Source organism: Aplysia californica, unplaced genomic scaffold, assembly GCF_000002075.1.
Source record: "Aplysia californica isolate F4 #8 unplaced genomic scaffold, AplCal3.0 scaffold00216, whole genome shotgun sequence".
Classification (NCBI taxonomy): domain Eukaryota; kingdom Metazoa; phylum Mollusca; class Gastropoda; order Aplysiida; family Aplysiidae; genus Aplysia; species Aplysia californica.
The window spans coordinates 775,655-794,500 of record NW_004797486.1 but is presented as its reverse complement, the minus strand read 5'-3'; the positions used below and the strand labels follow the sequence as shown (position 1 = coordinate 794,500).

The window sequence follows — 18,846 nt, the reverse complement described above, 5'->3', positions numbered from 1 at the left end:
TTAAAGTTCTTGTATCCTTATTCAGTCTCTTTAAAAGGCAAGGAGAGTTTTCTCTATAACCAAACAAATAAAAACACCAATGAAACCAAACTTCTCCTATAACCATAAGTAGGGCAATGCCCACTTCTGGTGTAGGTCAAAATTTCTGGAAACCCCCAAAATGTGGGTTAGCCCGCTTGCCCTTAAAACGACCATATGCAGTACATGTGTTGGCTGCCCATCCTTCCTCTCCGACCCCTGGCACACAGCCAGAAAAACATTTGTCTTGCTCACATGTCTTTAACATGTGTTGGTGTGAGGGGGAAAGAAGGCTTCTGATTGGTCTCATAAGATGGCTGTGTGACTCTGACTGACAGAACAACCAGAGTGTAAAATGTAATATGAATAGTGTGTTGTGGTGCAGGGCAATTGAAAGTTTTTTAAAATGAATAGAGAGAAGAAAATTAATAAGCTTCTTTGCTGGAAAAAATGTGCAAAGCCTAATAAGCAGAGGCTATTCATTCTGCAAGAAAATTCCCTGAGTCCAAGGTTTCATGTTTAAGTATTCGTTGAATACCTGTTATTTTACTGATCCTCTTTTCGTTGCGTTCGAGTTCATTGGATGTGAGTTTCACTGTGTAGTAAAAACGCACAAAACAGCAAAAGGAATTCATACAATACAATACTAATAATTCAGACGCCTTTTAAAACTTCACAATAAGACTGTGATTGGGACATTCTTACCACAGCACACTCCTACATCAGAAATGAGAATAAGACAAATTGATATTCCAGTGATACTTTTAATGACTGTGATAGACATTTGCATGAATGCATAACGACTTGCAGATAAAAACTGAGCTCTATTCCTCCACTGAGACTACTGAGAACAATTGAATATTGTGACAAAGCTTATTAGTGTTCATTCATAACGGATTAACGACAAACTCGACAAAACTATTGTTTTTCAAAATAGTACAGACTAAATAGAAATGCTGACTGAAAGCTGTAGCCTACTTTCCCAATTCCACCAGCAAGTGTTCGTTACTGGTGTCTGTGGTGTACCCCGAGTTCAATAGCTGAATGAGGAGCATTTTTAATCAACTATCTAATCTCGGTCTTTCTGCTGGGATGCCGGCCCTCTCTGTATGGTTAAGCTATGAAACTGATAGGCAGGGTCAGATGTCCGCCTCTTAAATTATCTAAATTGTGTCGATGGGACGTAAAAATGCCTTTTTTTTTTTTAAAGCGTTCATTGACCATTCCATCGGGAGAAAAATCTTGCCAAGTAGATATTTATCACGGTTTCAAAGTGACTATTAAAAGAGCTCCCACGGTTTTAGCAAATATTGAAATAAAAAAATGATAATAAGACTGCATAAACAGCACATAAATTAAATGCATTTGTATAAATATGCAACTATTTTATGCTCACTCAAAAGTAGGCTCTATGCACTTTACAATTTGATGTTGCCAAACAAGCCTATTCTGACAACAGTGACAAGGCCTTTTATCATATGGTCTTTGTCAAAAAGCATTTCCACTTAGGTGAAAAGAAAAGAATTAGTATAAAGTCTAATTTCCATAGACATCTTGTTTAGTTTTAGTAAGAGTTTTACAGCACTTGTAACACAATAAGGTCATAAGTGTCAAAGAATAGATGTGGTTACAAGAGAGTAACATACCTAAAAAGGAGAGATAAGGATGATAATGATAGATATATTTGATACGAAAGAAGGAGCAAACCACACCAGAGCACCCACCAACCACCCACGGACATCTTGAGTCTGGACCAGGATCCATTCCGAGCCCAGACCTTACCTTACGGGCAGTCTGGCAGTTTTCCCACTACACAACTGACGCCACTTAATTCACACGGAAAGCATAAAAGTGTGTCACATAAAGCCGAGTTTTGTTAAACAATGTGATTGGTTTGATATCAAAGATGCAGCATACTCTCAGATGACATGTTTGTCAGGTAAGATATATGTATACACCCAAACTACCAATGATCAAGAGCTCACAAGTTTCACACAGTTATAATAATGCTCACTGATGAATATTTGTGTCTCTGTCTCATGTATGTGATTGTTGTTATATTTCTAAAAGTTTTCTCGCTATATATATATATATATATATCTATGTCAGCATTCTCGTTGAAGCCAGGTTTTTACAAGTGAAACCAGAATTAGAATGTGTGTTTACCAATGGATTTGCTTTGAAAATGGGTCTCTTTGCCTCTGTGGTGTACATAAGCCAGGGGTGACTATACTATCATACATAATTTTTTCAGTAACTCGATTTGTTCTTGTCCAAACACCTTTTAAATCGTCTGCCACATAATTTTACATACAGGGATGTTTTATTTCAATCTTTAAAAAAAACTTTATTGGAAGAAACTTAAAACTTGAGTCAGGTGGTCATTTAGATGCCCTACTTTTTGGCAATTAATTAATCACATAAAATTGTTTTTACCCAACCAGCTTGCTGTTAAAAATGCTATTGATAAACTGAACATTGACGAAAATGTGGTCATGTATTGTTATAGTTATACATGACAGATGTCACTTACTCTACAGCAACATAACTTAAGGAATCATTACCAGGATATGTTTTTAAAAATGTTGAACTTATCTCCATCTTTCTCCTTTGTTCAATTATAATTTAAAAAACCAAATGAAAATTTCTAAGTATAAAATGAAAGCTCAAAGTCAAACATTTTAAACCATTACAGACATTCTCTTTGCCCTAAACGAAAGAGGTAAAAATTGAACTTGACACATCATGAAGAGCATAAACGAGGAATATGGCCTAATGTACTACAATCATGCATGTTAAAAAAAATTAAAAAGTTAAATCAGAGACAAAAATTTCAATCCCATAATTAATTCCCCCAAAAATTGGCAGCAGCATTTCTTTTTACAAATACTTCAAGAGCCAGTGCAAAAAGGCAGGTTAAGACGTGCTTTTAGCCTCGCCACCGAAGAACAGTTTCATGGTGTTGTCGTACATAGCATCAGCCAGCTGCTGTGGGTCTTCGTCTCTTGCTGCACTCATCACCTCCAACACTTGACTGCCAAAGAGAAATATCATATGCATAAAAAAATAATTTGTAATATTAATAATATAATGTTTGTAAAATCATTTCTGAAAGTTACATTACTTTCAAGTTCATTTAGTTGTCCCTTTACAAAAAGACCAATCCTTTGACTTCTCTACAGAGGTAAAGAAACTGTGTGACAATGCCTTTTATAAATTTATACATAAGGCAATGTATCCAAGGCTGCAGAAAAAGGTACTTTACAGAGCAAGTCATACAAATGAGTCACAATGCGGTGGAATCAGGCGCTCATCAATTTTTAGGCATGTTGAGTTTTATTGGTTTCATCTCAAAGCTTTTCATGCGGCTTGCTTTCAATGAAAAAATTACCCATCTATCTCGAATAGAAGTCGAGATAATTAGCAATTAACCTCTTTGCTGCTGAGCCTGTAGAATTTACCGGCCTGAACCGGGTAGCACTGTGCCTATGGCCCGTAGGATTTACGGGGCTGTGACAGAGCTCGTTTTGATACAAATTATAAGGGAAGTTACTGCTAAAATTTTGTAATTATTATTGAGGTACCTTACCTTTACGTTTACCTCCACCCCACCCCTCCATTTGAAAGCATCAGATTCAGATTTTAGCTCGAAGAGAGGAAAGATCTTGATATACACATCTACTATCTACCACACAAAAATGATTTACTGGCAGTAAACACAGAAGGGTTTACAAGTAAATATATGTATTGTACGAGCATTGTATAAAGTAGGAAAAGCCTCTTGTCACTTCCCCTTTACCTGCAAACACTCACACAAGATGTATTCTCCTTTTTTTGGTCTCAGTTAATCATTACTCGAATGAGTGTTGTTTATGTTGTTTGGTGGTGTTGTTTTTGGCTTCATGTTACTAGCTTCAACTTTTCTCCATCTGTCTCTAAATGAAATCCCCCCAAAATTATATAAATAGAAATGTGGTTCAATGTAGAATGTACGAGCAGAAATTCATGACGAAATATTCATAAATATAAAACTTATGGGAGGTACAGTGGGGTCACCCCAGAGCAGCCTTGGTTCATGGGATTTCCCCCAGCACAGGGGCCAATTTACCTGCGGCATTGAAGGGGTTAAAGGAGTTGGGGGTTGCCTGGTTTCAGACGTAAAATTAGCGAGAAAAAGGTCGTCAAAGTTTGGTGACTTCCAAAGCTTGAGAGCCCTTGGAACTGCAAATTTAGATATTTTAGTGCCATTGATCAATGTTTTTAGTCAAATCCACGTATAAATGTGTTCTTAAATGGACATAAAAGGTGTTAAGACAAAAAAGAAAAAAAAAATTTTCATTGTTCGACGGCAATAAAAATGCAGATTTCTTTGATTTCATTATTTTGACAAGCGCCTGGTTCCACCCCGTTGCCTCACAAATGTTGAAATTGCATCTCATCTTATAATTTTAAAAAATCATGTAAAAAGATAAATAACCTGACAATACCAAGTAGGATTTTTTCTTTCCTATTCCATAATACGTTAACAAAAGCAATGAAAACATTACAATACCTGAAGATCACCTGATCAAAAGCAACCTGTACTGTAATTACAGGCAAAAAAGAAAACTTACATGATGGTGCACGGTTCATTCCTTGACTTGACCATGTATCTTGGATCAAACTTCTCTTTCCGTTTCGACTCAAAATGTGTCTTTATTGACTTGTATCCTGCATGTGTGGACCGAATTTCACAGTAGGGGCAATCTGGACAAAGAAAAAAAATAATGTTCACCACACACAACCAGTTGGTGCGATATGGTCAAAGTTAACCAAATCTGCAAAGGCATTATGTAGGCCTACTCAAAACCAGCCTTTTCCCGGCAGGCCAGAGAGAAAGATGCCATTTTGCAAACAATTTTACAAATAAGTTACAAAAGTTTCTATTCACTGCATGGAAAAACAAAATACTTCGCCAGAAATATTGTCTTTTTGTTCTTTTTTTAATACCAGTGACACAAGTACTGTCAAGATATTTAAACTCCTTCACCTGTTTCAGTTGTTTACTACTGACATGGATGTTCAGGGGGCTACTGTTCTGGCTCACTTTCATAACTTTTGTTTTTGATGTGCTTATTTTCATGTTAAATTTTTCGAAGCTGTTCAGTTCGCTTGAGTGATTTTGGAGGCTTTGTTGGTTTGGGTGAATAAGACATTGGTCTTCTGCGAACAGAAGTTCATTTAGGCTTTCTGGGCTTTGGTTTGCGTCTTGCGTTATTGTGTCCATATATATTATAAACAGGAGGGGAGATAGAACGCATCCCTGTCGTACTCCAGATCTTATTTTGCACCAGTCTGTATTGCCTTCCTTCATTCTTACAGAGCTTTTGCTGTTGGAGTATTGTATAAGGTAAGAAAAGCCTCTTGTGACTTCTTCTTTACCTGCAAACACTCACACAACACTATTCCCCCTTTTTTGGTCTCAGTTTATCATTACTCGAATGTGCGTCGTTTATGTTGTTTGATGGTGTTGTTTTTGGTATCATGTTACTAACTCCAAATTTTCTCCTTCTATCTCTCAATGAAAATCCCCGATAATTTGGGATTCAAAATGCTTAGACTAAAAAAGTTTACAGACTTCAATGATTTATTTCAAGCCACATTCCAAAGAAAACTGGTTTTTATTCCATAATAATATTTTTTTAAATACTACAATGGAGTCCACTTAAATCGAAATCTGCAGGACCACAGGATCTTCTTCTGTTTAGCCAGGTTTTAGATTTAAAGATGTTGCTCAAATAGACATTAACAACTCACGGCATCCCCCTGACCCAAGCTCTCCGGCTGGTGGCAGAGAGACGTCACTTTCTTCCCACGACACCCAGAAGGGTATACGCGACGGATAAAAGTAAAGTAAAGTAAGTAAGCTCAAATAGAAGAAAAAAATTCAGGGATTTTATTTTCTTTCAGTTTACCTGTGTTTTTTGGATAAATCGAGTTCAGTTTAAGCGGACTTCACTGTGCACTATAAGAACTTCCACAGTGCCCAAGTACAGAGTTGGGCAAAGTATTGTCATATCTCAGACAATGTATCCCAGACACCATGATTTTTATTTTGTGGTTCCTCATCGGTGTGGGCAAAAACTTAACAAGATTAGAGATGTTGCTTATAGTTTTGTACCCTCTCCCCTAGATAGCTCACACGACACCACAACTACAAACATAAAACACATTGTATTGAAAAGTCCCCTTCTGTGTCATACCTGTCTCTATCATGAGTTTATCAGTTGGTATTGAACACATGACGTCAATGTTGTCTTGAGTCTTCATAGAGCTGAAAACATAAGAGAAGCAGGCAAGTTAGATACACAGTGAGCATCCCATTACCCTTATATCAAAGTCTATGCTTCCAAGGCATTCATTAAACTTAAACGAGGATAGACATGATTTTTCTCTTGGAATTTGGCAGAAATCAAATACATGTAACATGCGCATTGTCTTACATAGCCAGAACAGTGTACTTTTCTAGCGATACACAGACACTCTTAAGGCCAGCTCTGCGAGGGCCCCCACCAAAGGATTCCTCTTCTCTGTGCAGCACAAAAGTAGTGCTGGGTAAACAACACAACTCTCTCATTAGCTGATCACATAATGTTTGCAACCACTACAGTTACATCTATTCATGTGATGAGGCAGATTCGTCCTACAGGCTTTTCAAAGCATGATTCCAGAAATATTGTTAAGTAATTTTAAGTTTAAAAAAAAAAAAACCACCAGAAAAAAAAATTTGCACTCATTGGCTTCAAAAGCATGATAGAACCTATGACGGCTGACTGAAGTTTCTGTGCCATTCAATACTTCAGGTTCGAGTGAGATACTTAACTGTTTCATTTGTAACATGTCATAAAGGAAGGCTCCAGATAACCCAGATTAAGTAAAGATAATGGTAGCGTGAGGGTGTGGTGCCAGAGCCGGTAGGGCGCTGGTCTCCGAACGGAAAGTCCGGGTTCGAGCCTCGGTTCGGACACGCATTTTTTCGCCCCCTCCTTCCGACCCAGCAGTAATGGGTACCTGACTTTGAGTCGGGGAAGTAAAGGCGGCGTGGAAAGGAACTGGCCACCCTACCACAATATGCCGAAGGCCCAGGAAGTTGTCTCACTAACAATGCAATCCCCAATGTCCGAATCGGAAGCGGGAACAACTTTACTCTTAATGATAGCGTATACTAATCATCAGTGACAAGCAATGCTTTCAGGTGTTTTGTTATTGTTTCCTTTCATGAATCACAAATTAAACCCTACAATCTAAAGATGAAGACAAGCTGCGATTTATAGAATGAAAGAAAACTGGTCTGTATTGCTTACCATCCATTGATGCCGACATAGAACCCAAGATCAATCATACGAGCAGCTTCTTCCTTTGTGCCAGTGAAAGAGTGGACCTGATTGGAAGTGAAAGTACAAATATGCCTGTTCATTGCGTGAGCAAAATAAAGACCCAGCCAGTTTTATAATAATCTTCACCCTTTTCAAACAATCAATAAGTACACAAACATTTTAACCCTATCCATACGCCCCGCGGTCATTTTGTACCCCCAGGTTGTATTCTTCACATTTTAGAATACTTCTAGTACGAAGATCTCTTTAAAACTTTCAGTATATCTCAAAAAATCATTTTGACAGACTGCTACGCAAAGCGTACGGATCGGATTAACAAGTAAATTTCCTCTTCGGAAAGTGGGGGCACAGAGTTCTCCAAGTCATATGGATACGATAGTAAAACACGACGTACGGATTGGGTTAATTCATTCACAAGACCTTTTCACAGGAGTGACGCACCTAGTGAATGCAAATTAGGGTTTAAGCGTAATTTGAAGGAGTTACTTGGTGTGCCTTTCCATGCCGCATGTGTTATAAAAGTTTTTACCTTGGTAATTAAAAACATCAGACTAGCCTTGCCTTGGTACCACATGCACACTTTTCCCCTCTGTGTACATAGAACAATATTCTCAGGGTGAGCCATCATTATCCCAGTAGGTATCATGCTTGATAGTGGGGTACCTAACCCAAATTCAAATCCCCACCAGTATATGCTTAAATTTGGGCTGTTTGCAGAGGTTCCATGACTCACCATCCATGTGACTAGGTCTCATCAAATCAAAGATGAATATCAAAATCTATTACCATACTAATATATATAAAGAATAATGTTATCTTCTTTTTCTTCATCACGATAGCATCACACTTGAAGTGCAGTATCAATCACATACTGGGCCATCTCACTCAGTAACATTAAAATTGATTGTATAATATCGCCACACATTTTTCAGACCTCAAAATAAAAACAAAGGTAGCATTCTATATTTCCTAGAGCAGAATTTTTATGATTTTGAGCTTTAAAAGAATTTAGCAAATTGTAGATTTTGATCGCTATGTATTGTTATGAAATACTCCAGAATTGAGCCATTGCTTTCCAATTCCAGTTTTAAAATATAATATGAGCCTCCGTTCATCATTTTTTGTTCAAAGCTGCACGGCTAAACGCAAGTCAAGTGTATGTCAGTGAAACAGCGTTTCGAGGGGGTGGTCCCTGGAGTTTGCCCTTGAGCAACAAATGCTAACCGTAGCTCAGTACACAGGGCCCTGCACAGTGGGCAACCAACAATGGTGTGTGGGTTGTCTGAGTTTGTGATATGTATGTCTTTGTGTTGTGTAATAATGTACACCATTGTAAAGCAAATTTCCCAAAAGGATCGAAGTTTTGTAGGAGAAAATAGAACTTTACAACACAACCCCAATTCATTTCAAAAGGTTAAAAAAAAATTCACCCGCAGAGCCAGAAGTCAGGGGCAAGTAACTTTGGATTTTTAATGTAACTGATGAGTTTCTTCATAGATTTCAGCCCTATGGACGTAAATTTGTCAAATTTATAGTTTGGGTTTGTTCAACTTATTTGTATGAAATGATAGCTGGAAAAGACATGTTGAGCTTTTAAAAAAATGGCATTAGTCGAAAAATCTACAAATTTGACCCATGAGTCGATTTTCAGCCAATATCTTCATTCCCAGATTGCAAGAAGTAACTCATTATATCAGCATGCCTCACACTTGGAAAATGAAGTCAGAGACAACAAAAACGGTGACCACAACAGAAGTACCCACCACACCGCCTGGGATGATATCACGGTGGCGACAAATGATGGCTCCAAAGTCTTCATAAGCCACCCGACAATGAAAGAACACAGGTAGCTTTGTCTCATGTACCAGCTCCATTTGCTTTTCAAAATACCTGTTTGGAAATAACATTATAGTACAATAAAAGTGTATATAGTACTAAAAGTAACACTGGCTTTTAAACATTACATAATATACATTGCTATGAATATGATGATGTCAGTAGTAAAATAGTTCATATTACCATGTCAGTGAAACAGTTAAAACATAACGAAACAGGCGATAGCTCAAAATCGGACACAATCTGCAATCTCCAATCAGGCACTAGTCAATTTTTGTGCATGTGGAGTTATTGGTATCATCTTAAAACTTGTTCATTTGTCTTGCCTTTGATGAAAAAATACCTATTTATCTTGAATAGAAGTCAAGATATCTACATTTGAAGGAGGTGGAGGTCACTTGGTTTCAGATGTTACATCGAGAAAATGGCTGCCAAAGTTTGGTTTTTTCCATAGCTTGAGAGCCAGTGGTAATAGAAAACTGACGTTTTTTTGGCCTTTAATGAACGTTTTTCAGTAAAATTCACACAGAAATGTGTTCTTGAATGGACATAACAGATGTTGAGCCAAAACTATATTTAAAAATTCGATTAAAATAGCCAAACTGACGGGAAAATGCCAGCTCATTCAATTTCATTATTTTGACGAGCGCCTGATTTCACACACTGTCTCACATAATATATACATAATATTATGTTTTCCATACACACATGTCCAGTCATTTTAAAAAGTGATATCTTTATATGAATGTAATGAGCATTGAGCATTTTTCAGAAAATGGACATGCGCAGCATAAATACTATTTATTATTATTATTATTATCATTATTATATCAGAGTCTACAAAACAGACGCAAATATATGCTGTTTTCGAGACACTCCGTTTACTCAAAGAATTTTCTCCTGCAGAAGACAAGATCACAGCGGTCATATTTTCTGACTTACACCTCAATTCAAATGGTTAAATTTTGTTACAAGACATGGTGTTTAAGGCAATGGCTAGTTTCAAAGACCAACTGGAAAATAAGGAAGTATATATGTTATAATGTTCTTCAAAAGTACAAAACTCTCACTCTCAGTTGCCAACACACTAAAAATACCAAAGGCCACAAGGTGCTGGGTGCATAACAACAACAATTCAGTTAACATCTTTTACAGATATTATCATAAATAATCAACCCACTTGATTTGAGTTGCCTTGGGACTGAACTGCAGTCTGTCATAATCTGAAATGTTGACAATAAAGAGGATTGACAAGAACCACTTATAGAATTAAGATTAAAAGCAAATTTAAAAAGTCAAAAGAGTCCCCATAACTTTATGTCTGGACTATTATTATTACTATTATCGATGGAATGTAGTGACAGCAGAGCTGATACAGATCAGGGGTACGGGTGGTGGGGATATGACACAATGATGATAGTAGTTTGGGAGACAAAACAGAATAAACCAGAGAAAAAGAAATAGGAACGGTTATTTTTTAAAAATAAATTAGCAAATAAAGGAGTTCTGGTGATTTTGAAGCCTAAAATAGCCATGTTTTGTAAGGGTAAAAAAAGGTTCTTCATTTGAACATATAATGTAGTTATGTTTTGTGAGTGTTTAAATTTCAAAATTCTTGCTATTTCACATTGCTTTGCAATCCTTTCTGTACACGCCAATTTCACAATTTTGAGTGAAAGAGGAGATTTTCTTCTTTAAAAAAAAGATTAATTTTATGCTGTATCTAATTTTAGCTTCTGATTTGAACCTTGTTCAAGTTACTTTAACACTAAGAGAGCTTCAACAACAAAATATCTTTTTGAGACAGTTATGGTGAAGAAACAGGGTGCCAAAATCAGGCTTCACAGTAAAACAATAGGCGTCCCTGTACTATCAAAGCTATATCCAACTGAAAACTGATCTTTAAGATTTTTCATCTTGAGATTATATGTTTTGTTCTCATGAATCAGAGAAGTCATCTTTATGTATGAGTGGCGTCAGTAGTCTACTGGTTAGGCTACCGGACTCGTAATCATGAGTTTGCAGGTTCTGAGGTTCGAGCCTCAGTTCTGACATTTTGTCCTTGGGGATGGCACTTAACATGAATTTTCCTAACCTCACCCAGGTGAAAATGTGTACCCGGCCATAAATAGCAAAAGATCTTCTCAGTATGTTTGTGCTTTAGAGCCCGTTAAAAAAATGGAAGCTTGCACTGTATGGTTCCCAAGAAGTTGAGATTGTTTCAGAATGCTATTAGGTCTGCTGGGATAACAATATAGACTCTCTCTCTCCCTCCCTCCCTCCTTCCCCCCCCCTCCCTCCCTCCCTCTCTCTCTCCCTCCCTCCCCCTCCCTCCCTCCCTCCCTCTCCCTCCCTCCCTCCCTCCCTCCCTCCCTCCCTCCCTCCCTCCCTCCCTCCCTCCCTCCCTCCCTCCCTCCCTCTCTCTCTCTCTCTCTCTCTCTCTCTCTCTCTCTCTCTCTCTCTCTCTCTCTCTCTCTCTCTCTCTCTCTCTCTATTTCTCTCCCTCTCTCTATTGCCTTCAAAATTTAAAGAAAAAAAATGACCACACCCTAAAGAATACCATGGCCCACTTGGCCGATCAGACTCCACAATGTAATGAATAAGCCTGATGAGTCGGCAAAGAAGGACGGACAGCAGGAAAACAGGATTAAAAAACGCCCTACTAAGATGAAAAGGCAATAATAAGATGACTTTAAAGAAACCATGGAAGCCGTCAGCATCCTGACCTTGACCAGCTAGACAACTACAAGCTCAGCAGATGGAGGCAATTCATATGTTTTAGACTCAGGGTAGGTCACGGCAGGATAAATGCACACATGTACAGGCAGCTTACAATTCAATAATCAGAGGCACGCCCATGAAATATTGCACACATGACTACAGAACATTTGCTTGAAAAGGACCTAAAATAAACAGCTCAAGAGTGGTTGCATGACCAGAGCCACTGCTCCTTTGTAAAATTGCTGAAGGATGAGGCAGAGGAAGAATACTATAAATTTCAAAATCAATAAAATTCACAAAGTATACTGACATCAATACTGAACTATAAACGAACTCTTGTGTACCATTAAAGAATGAAACTACAACCAACAGTATGAAAAATAGGTCATAACTAATAGAATATTTACACTCACCTAATCCCATTTCTCCAACAGCAACAACTTTGTCTTTGTTCTTTTTAGCTAAATCAATGAGCTGCCTCAGATAATCATCAGGACTTCGGGCCTTCTGTTCAAATTCTACAGAACGTGTGGGGTGACATCCGACGGTAGAATACAAGCAGTCTACCAAAAAAACAAAAAAAGACTTGAGCAATAAAAATACAATATTGAGAAAGGTCATAGCATACACACTCATAACCAAATACATACACACACACCCACACACTTACACACACAATTACAAACTGCAAGATAAAAATACACAATAACAATAAACACATCTTCAAGAAATGAATATAGTATTTGATAAAATTAACAACAAGGATAACAGGAAAAAACTGTAACAGAATCATCCCACTACCTTCAGTAATGGGTAGGACCTAAATATAAATTCAGAACTTTTCTCCAGAGGACTAACTCACCATCTAATTTTGTCTCTGCCACTGCATGCCGAGACTCAGAAAGAGTGCCACCAGTGATCATTATCTGAGGGAATACATAACATTTAGGTTCAAGCCAAACACAATGCTAGTGGGCATCATTCAATCTTACTGACTAAAGTAGCCAAGAATGGAATAAAGTGCAATATGTACACAAATATCTAATACATTCTTAACTCTTCCTTGTACTTTTGATTTTTTTCTGCTATTTTGATATTCAAGTGCATTAAAAATTTCTCACAAGTGAAGAAATTCACGTGAAAATCTGAAATCAAGGTAACTTTATTCACAGCGTCCAATTTCATTATTTTGACGAGCGCCTGATTTCAACACGGTGCCACACACACACACACACACATATATATGCATGTATGTAGAATCAACGTCTGAAACCTCATAGAGAAGACTGGGTAATCAAATTTTTGCATCAAGGATGCTTGCTGTTTATCTTTTTACCATTAAGGCAAGTTCGAGTGTATTTGTTATTTCAATAAACATAGCCCTCTATCTACTGTCCCTTTCTCTGTTATCATGTTCATCCTTACCTTTTCAACACCATACTCCTTTGCTCTGTTAACAACTTGCAAGAAATCATCTGAAAAAAGGTGAAAATTTTAATTATTGAAATACTGAATACTATTCTGTTGAAACCTGACACCAACATGCATATACTTGTACAAAAAGCAACAACTTATCTTTCAATAAGAAATTACTTTAAGTTTACTAAATCTACTTACCTTCATGGGCCTGCTTCCCACGGTATCTGCCATGATAGACAGGATCTGTTGGAGACAGAAAACAGATATACTCAATAGTCAGAATAACACTGTATCATACTGTAAGAGCACATGTTATTACAAAATGGTCGATCCCAGTAATGAATGATGAACTATCAAAATAAACTTTGTTTTTTTTTGTATGTGTGTACATTTTATGAGTACATGGGTATAAGTATAGTATACATGGGTACACATGAAAAAAGTTAGCCTTACGAAAGACATCATTTTTATATATTTTTTAGAACATGCATGTACGCGTGAGATACTTATAGGTTTTCAGGCAGCAGCTTTCAATGTCTATGCATGTGTATATGAATGGTGGGTGGTGGCAGAAGAGATGAGAGTATAAAATTGAATATCAAAGTACCAGGAGAATTCATATATGCAGTTCAATATACAGTACCCCTTCTAACAGAAAGCTCCCAGAACTGAATAATAAAGCCTTGGGTGACCTCTACATAATCCACGAGGGAACATACATGTGTATGAGCATACTTTAGCGATATGTATCCCCAGGAATACATATATATTATATATACACATTTATATATATAATATACATCATCACCAGCCTTTCTCATCCTGTATCGAAGTACAGTCTATCAAGAGTTCTCTATGCACTTCTGTCTCTATCTCTATATTGTTGTTTCTGAACTCCTTTAGGCTGGAATCTATATAAGTCCCGCCTACCTCTTTTGTAAACGATCCTTACATTCCACATGCCGATTTTTGTTGTACAGGTCAACAGTCAATAAGTCCACCTGGTATCTTCAGAATGGCTTTCACCACAATGCTTCAAATATACTCCTTTCGGGGCATCTGAATCTCCCTAGACTTTTACATTTTTAATCATTCTTGTTGGTATTTCAGGCAGAGATATTCTTTTATAAGACAGGAATGCTACCCCTAAACTCAACCCCCAACCTATAGGATCACGTCGAGAGCCAAACCTTGGAGTCTGTAGTCACCATTTATAATGACACGCACACAAATCATCAACCTTATTCTATTCACTGCCAAGGTCTGTGCGGCTTGCACGTGTTTCTGTACAAACCTGACAAAAATTGACATCAGTTTACAATGAAATAGCAAGGACAGAGCAAAATTTTCCCATGGGTCAATAGTACACAACTCAAAAATAAACAAAATTCATACCTGCAATGTTAGCTCCAATGTCTGAAAAAAATAAGTATAAAGATAATTGTAAAATACAAGGAGTACAAAAACAAAATAATACATTCATTTATCAATTTAAAAAATTCAAGTAAATTAATCTAAGGCAATTGATGGAAAAGACACCAGAAGAGTTTACTACTCTGGTGATAAAATATATATAAAAAATTTGGGGGATCAATTTTGACGTGAAATTGGTTGGAAGAATCCATTTAAATGCAAATAGCACATTGGAACAAAATATTCTTACCCAAGAAAGTTGAAATTTTATATAGGCCCCTAACAAGAGCTCTTTAAGTCAAAATCTAAGTCCCTCTGAAAACTTTTGAGCCTTCCTCTCTTTCTCTTTCCTTGTGCTTTCCATTTTAAGGCTTGATAGGTAATATTCGTTTTCGGATTTCTTAAGGTGTGTCCAATCCACTTGCATTAATTAACTCTTTCTGATTTCCGTATCTAATTTATGTTCATATGTTTCCTCCCATAGTTTTTTTTATGGTCTGTGAACTTAAATATTTTAAAAGTAGCTATTGGTAGTTGACAACTGCTAGTAGCTTTTTAGAAGTTTGGTTTGTCGGTTTCACGTTCTCGATCCACAGGGTGCAGTCAAACCTCGCTATACTGCCTACCTTGGGACAAGCATAAATCTGGCGGCAGAACGGGGCTGACAGTATAACAGGATGGCAACGATTGTCATCCCTCACAATATAAAAGACTCACAGGCAGATGTCTGTTGATGCTAGATATTTTGCCAGCAGGCCGAGGTGGCCCTGTCGCTTTGAAGTTTCTCCATGCAACTTAAAATTCCCTTCTAATTTTTATCTAAATATTGGCCAAAGCCAAAAATTAACAGCATTTTTATAATCAGCGCAAATCAGGTGAAAATCGACGACAATTATTAAGCACTAGAAACTGGCCAAATTTGCAGAAAAGATATCATCAAGCAGCCACCAAGTGGGTGCCATGCAACGTGTGTAGTGTGCACCTCTGGAGGCTAATTCTCTGGCAGTATATCAGGGCAAATCTACATTAGTTTAATAAGGACATTACAACTCGCAGACTGTTGGTGGATGGTGGTGTTAAGGCGTAAATATTATGTTTATATTACAGGCATTCCTTTTCGCACATCTGCAAAACCTGGCAGTAAGTGGGCCTGGCCTGCTGGTACAACTAGGTTTGATTGTAATACACTTTTGACACTGGTGTTAAAAGTCCTTGTCTTGATCTTGTTCCTATAATAACCTGATTTCCATATAATTTTTCTTAGTTGTGTGAAAGCACCTTTTGTCTCACCTATTCTTCTCTTTACATTTATGTTTGCTACTGCTACTCCAACTTTGTCAATAATGCTTTGTGTATGTGGAGGAATCAACTTCCTCTGGTGATATTTCGCTGACGGTAATCTGATCATAATTGTTATTGATGGTGGTATTAATTGATCCTAAAGTACCTTGGTCTTGTTTGGATGTACTTTAAGGCCTGTCATCTGTGAGACATATATTTAAAAGGTTTCTCACTGGTATCTGTGATGTAGCAATTGTGCTTCGCTGTCACACACAGAAAATGTGAATTCAATTCCCTTGAGGAGACAATTTTTATCCTGCGGATGTTGTATCTATCTTAGCTCTAAAAGGCAGGGTTGAAGCCCACCTCCTATATGATCTAAACTGCATCGATGCAGACATTATGAACACACCTACATCTAATCTGATCTTACTTCCTTCATCATATTCTGTTGGTGACTGTTTGAAAATAAAATAAGATCATTGCAAAGTCCAGATCTTTTAGTAAGGCCCTCAATGTCCATTGGATTCCACTTTCTGCGTCCTGTGGTTGTCTTCATGATCCAATTGTTAGTACAAGCAAAATAAGAAAGGTGACAGGGAAATCCTTGCTGCACTCTCCTGTATCTAGAAACAGTTGGTAAACTGGCCTTCATGGACGACTCTGCAACTTCTATCTTGCACCATTCCTTAGAGTTACTAATTTTTCCAGGATGATATTATAATGAACTTCCAATTATTTAGGCCTTGAATATATAATATTTTTTTACCTAACTGCTCCGACCCAACTCTAACCTTCTTCATAACTTTCCCAACTTAAGTGACAGCTACTCTCTTTTTACTAGAAGTAGAAGGATCATTCTAAAATCCTCATGATAGAATTGTTTCTGCACAGAATTTGGAGAATTTTTATTTTTTTATTTCGTAATAGCTGAAACTGTCTATTTCATCTTTGTTTCAACTTTGATACAAATTATATATTCCTGAAAAATAAAGGCCGATATGGCAGCACCTCAGTCAGCATTACAGAGATGTTTTGAATTTGAAATCAGCCAAACTGTCAATTACTGCTTTTCAGCAGGAGCGGAGTCTAAAAAACCTTTCTCTGCAAAATTAGACTAATTGGATCATTGGTTTTGGAGATGAGAAGGTGAAAAAGGGGGAATGTCCACACAATCGACCCTATACTACATTCTTTAAGACTAAGGTGCACATTTTTTTAAACTCTAATTGGGGGAGAGGGGAGAGGGGGGGGGGGGGGGGGCAAAGAGCACACACCATCATTCACTCATCCCCCACTGTTTCCACCTCTAGACTCAAAACAACCTTTTATACCTCCTGAATCTGTCAAAAATTCTGTAGTGATCAAAACAATCAAAGGTAATCCAACTGATCGGACTCACTTGGAATCTTGTGGCGAGAAAGGTGCAGAATCAAAATTGCATTTAAGTATGAAAACAACCCAGCTTGGGCCATGGGTTTTTTTTATTGTGTTGGAATCTCTTACAATGGGGGGAAACATACAAACATGGCTACAATTTTTAAAAATGTATCACAACATTATATCATCCTGTAAAATATAAACTGAATTAAATAGAGTGAATCATATAGGCCCTATATCGTAGAATTTCTCTTGTGAAAAATCAGTTCTTAAGTAATGCAGTCAACATTTCAGAAAGGTGTTTAATTCACTGTTTTTAGCTAAAGTGTTTAATTCACTGTTTTTAGCTATCTACACCGTGCTGACGTAACTTTTGAATTCTTACTCTTTCATGAAATACTAAATTGCTAACAATTAAATAATAACTTAAAAATCAAACTTTAATGTGCAATATAGATCTATCAAGTCTCACCTATGAATCGCAAAGTGCCCCTTGATGCCATCTTCCCTGTTGTGAATACAGTCAAACCTGCTCTAAAGAGTTAATACCACAGTACAAGAGTACACAGTTTCAAACGACCTCTTCCCGCTTTAGTTTTTTTTTTTCTCACAATAACTGCAACCGTGTCCAAGAAAACCACCTGTCTTAGTGACCACTTTTATCCTCTACGATGAGACAAGTTCGACGGTATAATGCATAAATACATTGCTGACACAAGCTTGTGCAATACTTCATGGAACCGCAGTCTTCCACGAAAATTGGCTCATCAGAGCAAGTCATGAGTCATAGTGTCATGAACTATGAACTTTCTGTACGCCAGTGTTTGCTTGACTTTCATTTTCGTTTTCATTGGATTTTTTTTAAAGCAGGTCTAAAGAACTGATGTCAACATCTAGATTCTAGATCTAGATCTAGATCTAGATCTAGATCTAGATCTAAGAAAAATTCTCATCAGACGTTTATAAATCACCGCTCAGTCATCACTACCACGTCCTACTGACGTGTCGTGTCTTACTCTTGGCTGGTAAGTGCTAAGAATATCTACTGTACAAAGTCTCACCAATGAATCGATAAGGGCTACACGATGCCATCTTCCCTGGTGTTATTATACGCTGCCACAAGTTTGTGCAATACTTCATAGAAACCCAGTATTCCACGAAAATATGAAAGCGTTGTCCTACTTTCTGTATCAGTTTCTGCTATGCTGGCCTGGCTGACTTTCGCTTTCGTTTTCTTCACTACCGGCAAATATTGGATATAAAACACAAAATAGACTAGCTATAAGAACGAAACAAAAAGTAGATCTAAGCCTGCATACTACATTATTAACCACTGAACACTGGACGTACATGTTCTCCAAAATTTAATAAATTTGAATTAGAAAAGGCAGTCATATGACAG

At 37.3% G+C, this 18,846-nt stretch overlaps 1 protein-coding gene across 1 annotated transcript; it reads right to left on the bottom strand.

The window, feature by feature from the left end:
- Window positions 1-768: 768 nt before the first annotated feature.
- On the bottom strand, window positions 769-18,337 carry LOC101853463 (putative deoxyribonuclease TATDN1; the record flags this gene model as incomplete). The annotated part of the gene is given in 12 exon segments (XM_005099527.3): window positions 769-3,052; window positions 4,632-4,764; window positions 6,261-6,331; window positions 7,362-7,438; window positions 9,158-9,284; window positions 10,411-10,453; window positions 12,365-12,514; window positions 12,814-12,877; window positions 13,377-13,426; window positions 13,569-13,613; window positions 14,766-14,786; window positions 17,917-18,337. Coding segments are annotated over 12 exon segments (930 nt in total). The 3' UTR covers window positions 769-2,934.
- Between the last annotated feature and the right edge of the window lie 509 nt (window positions 18,338-18,846).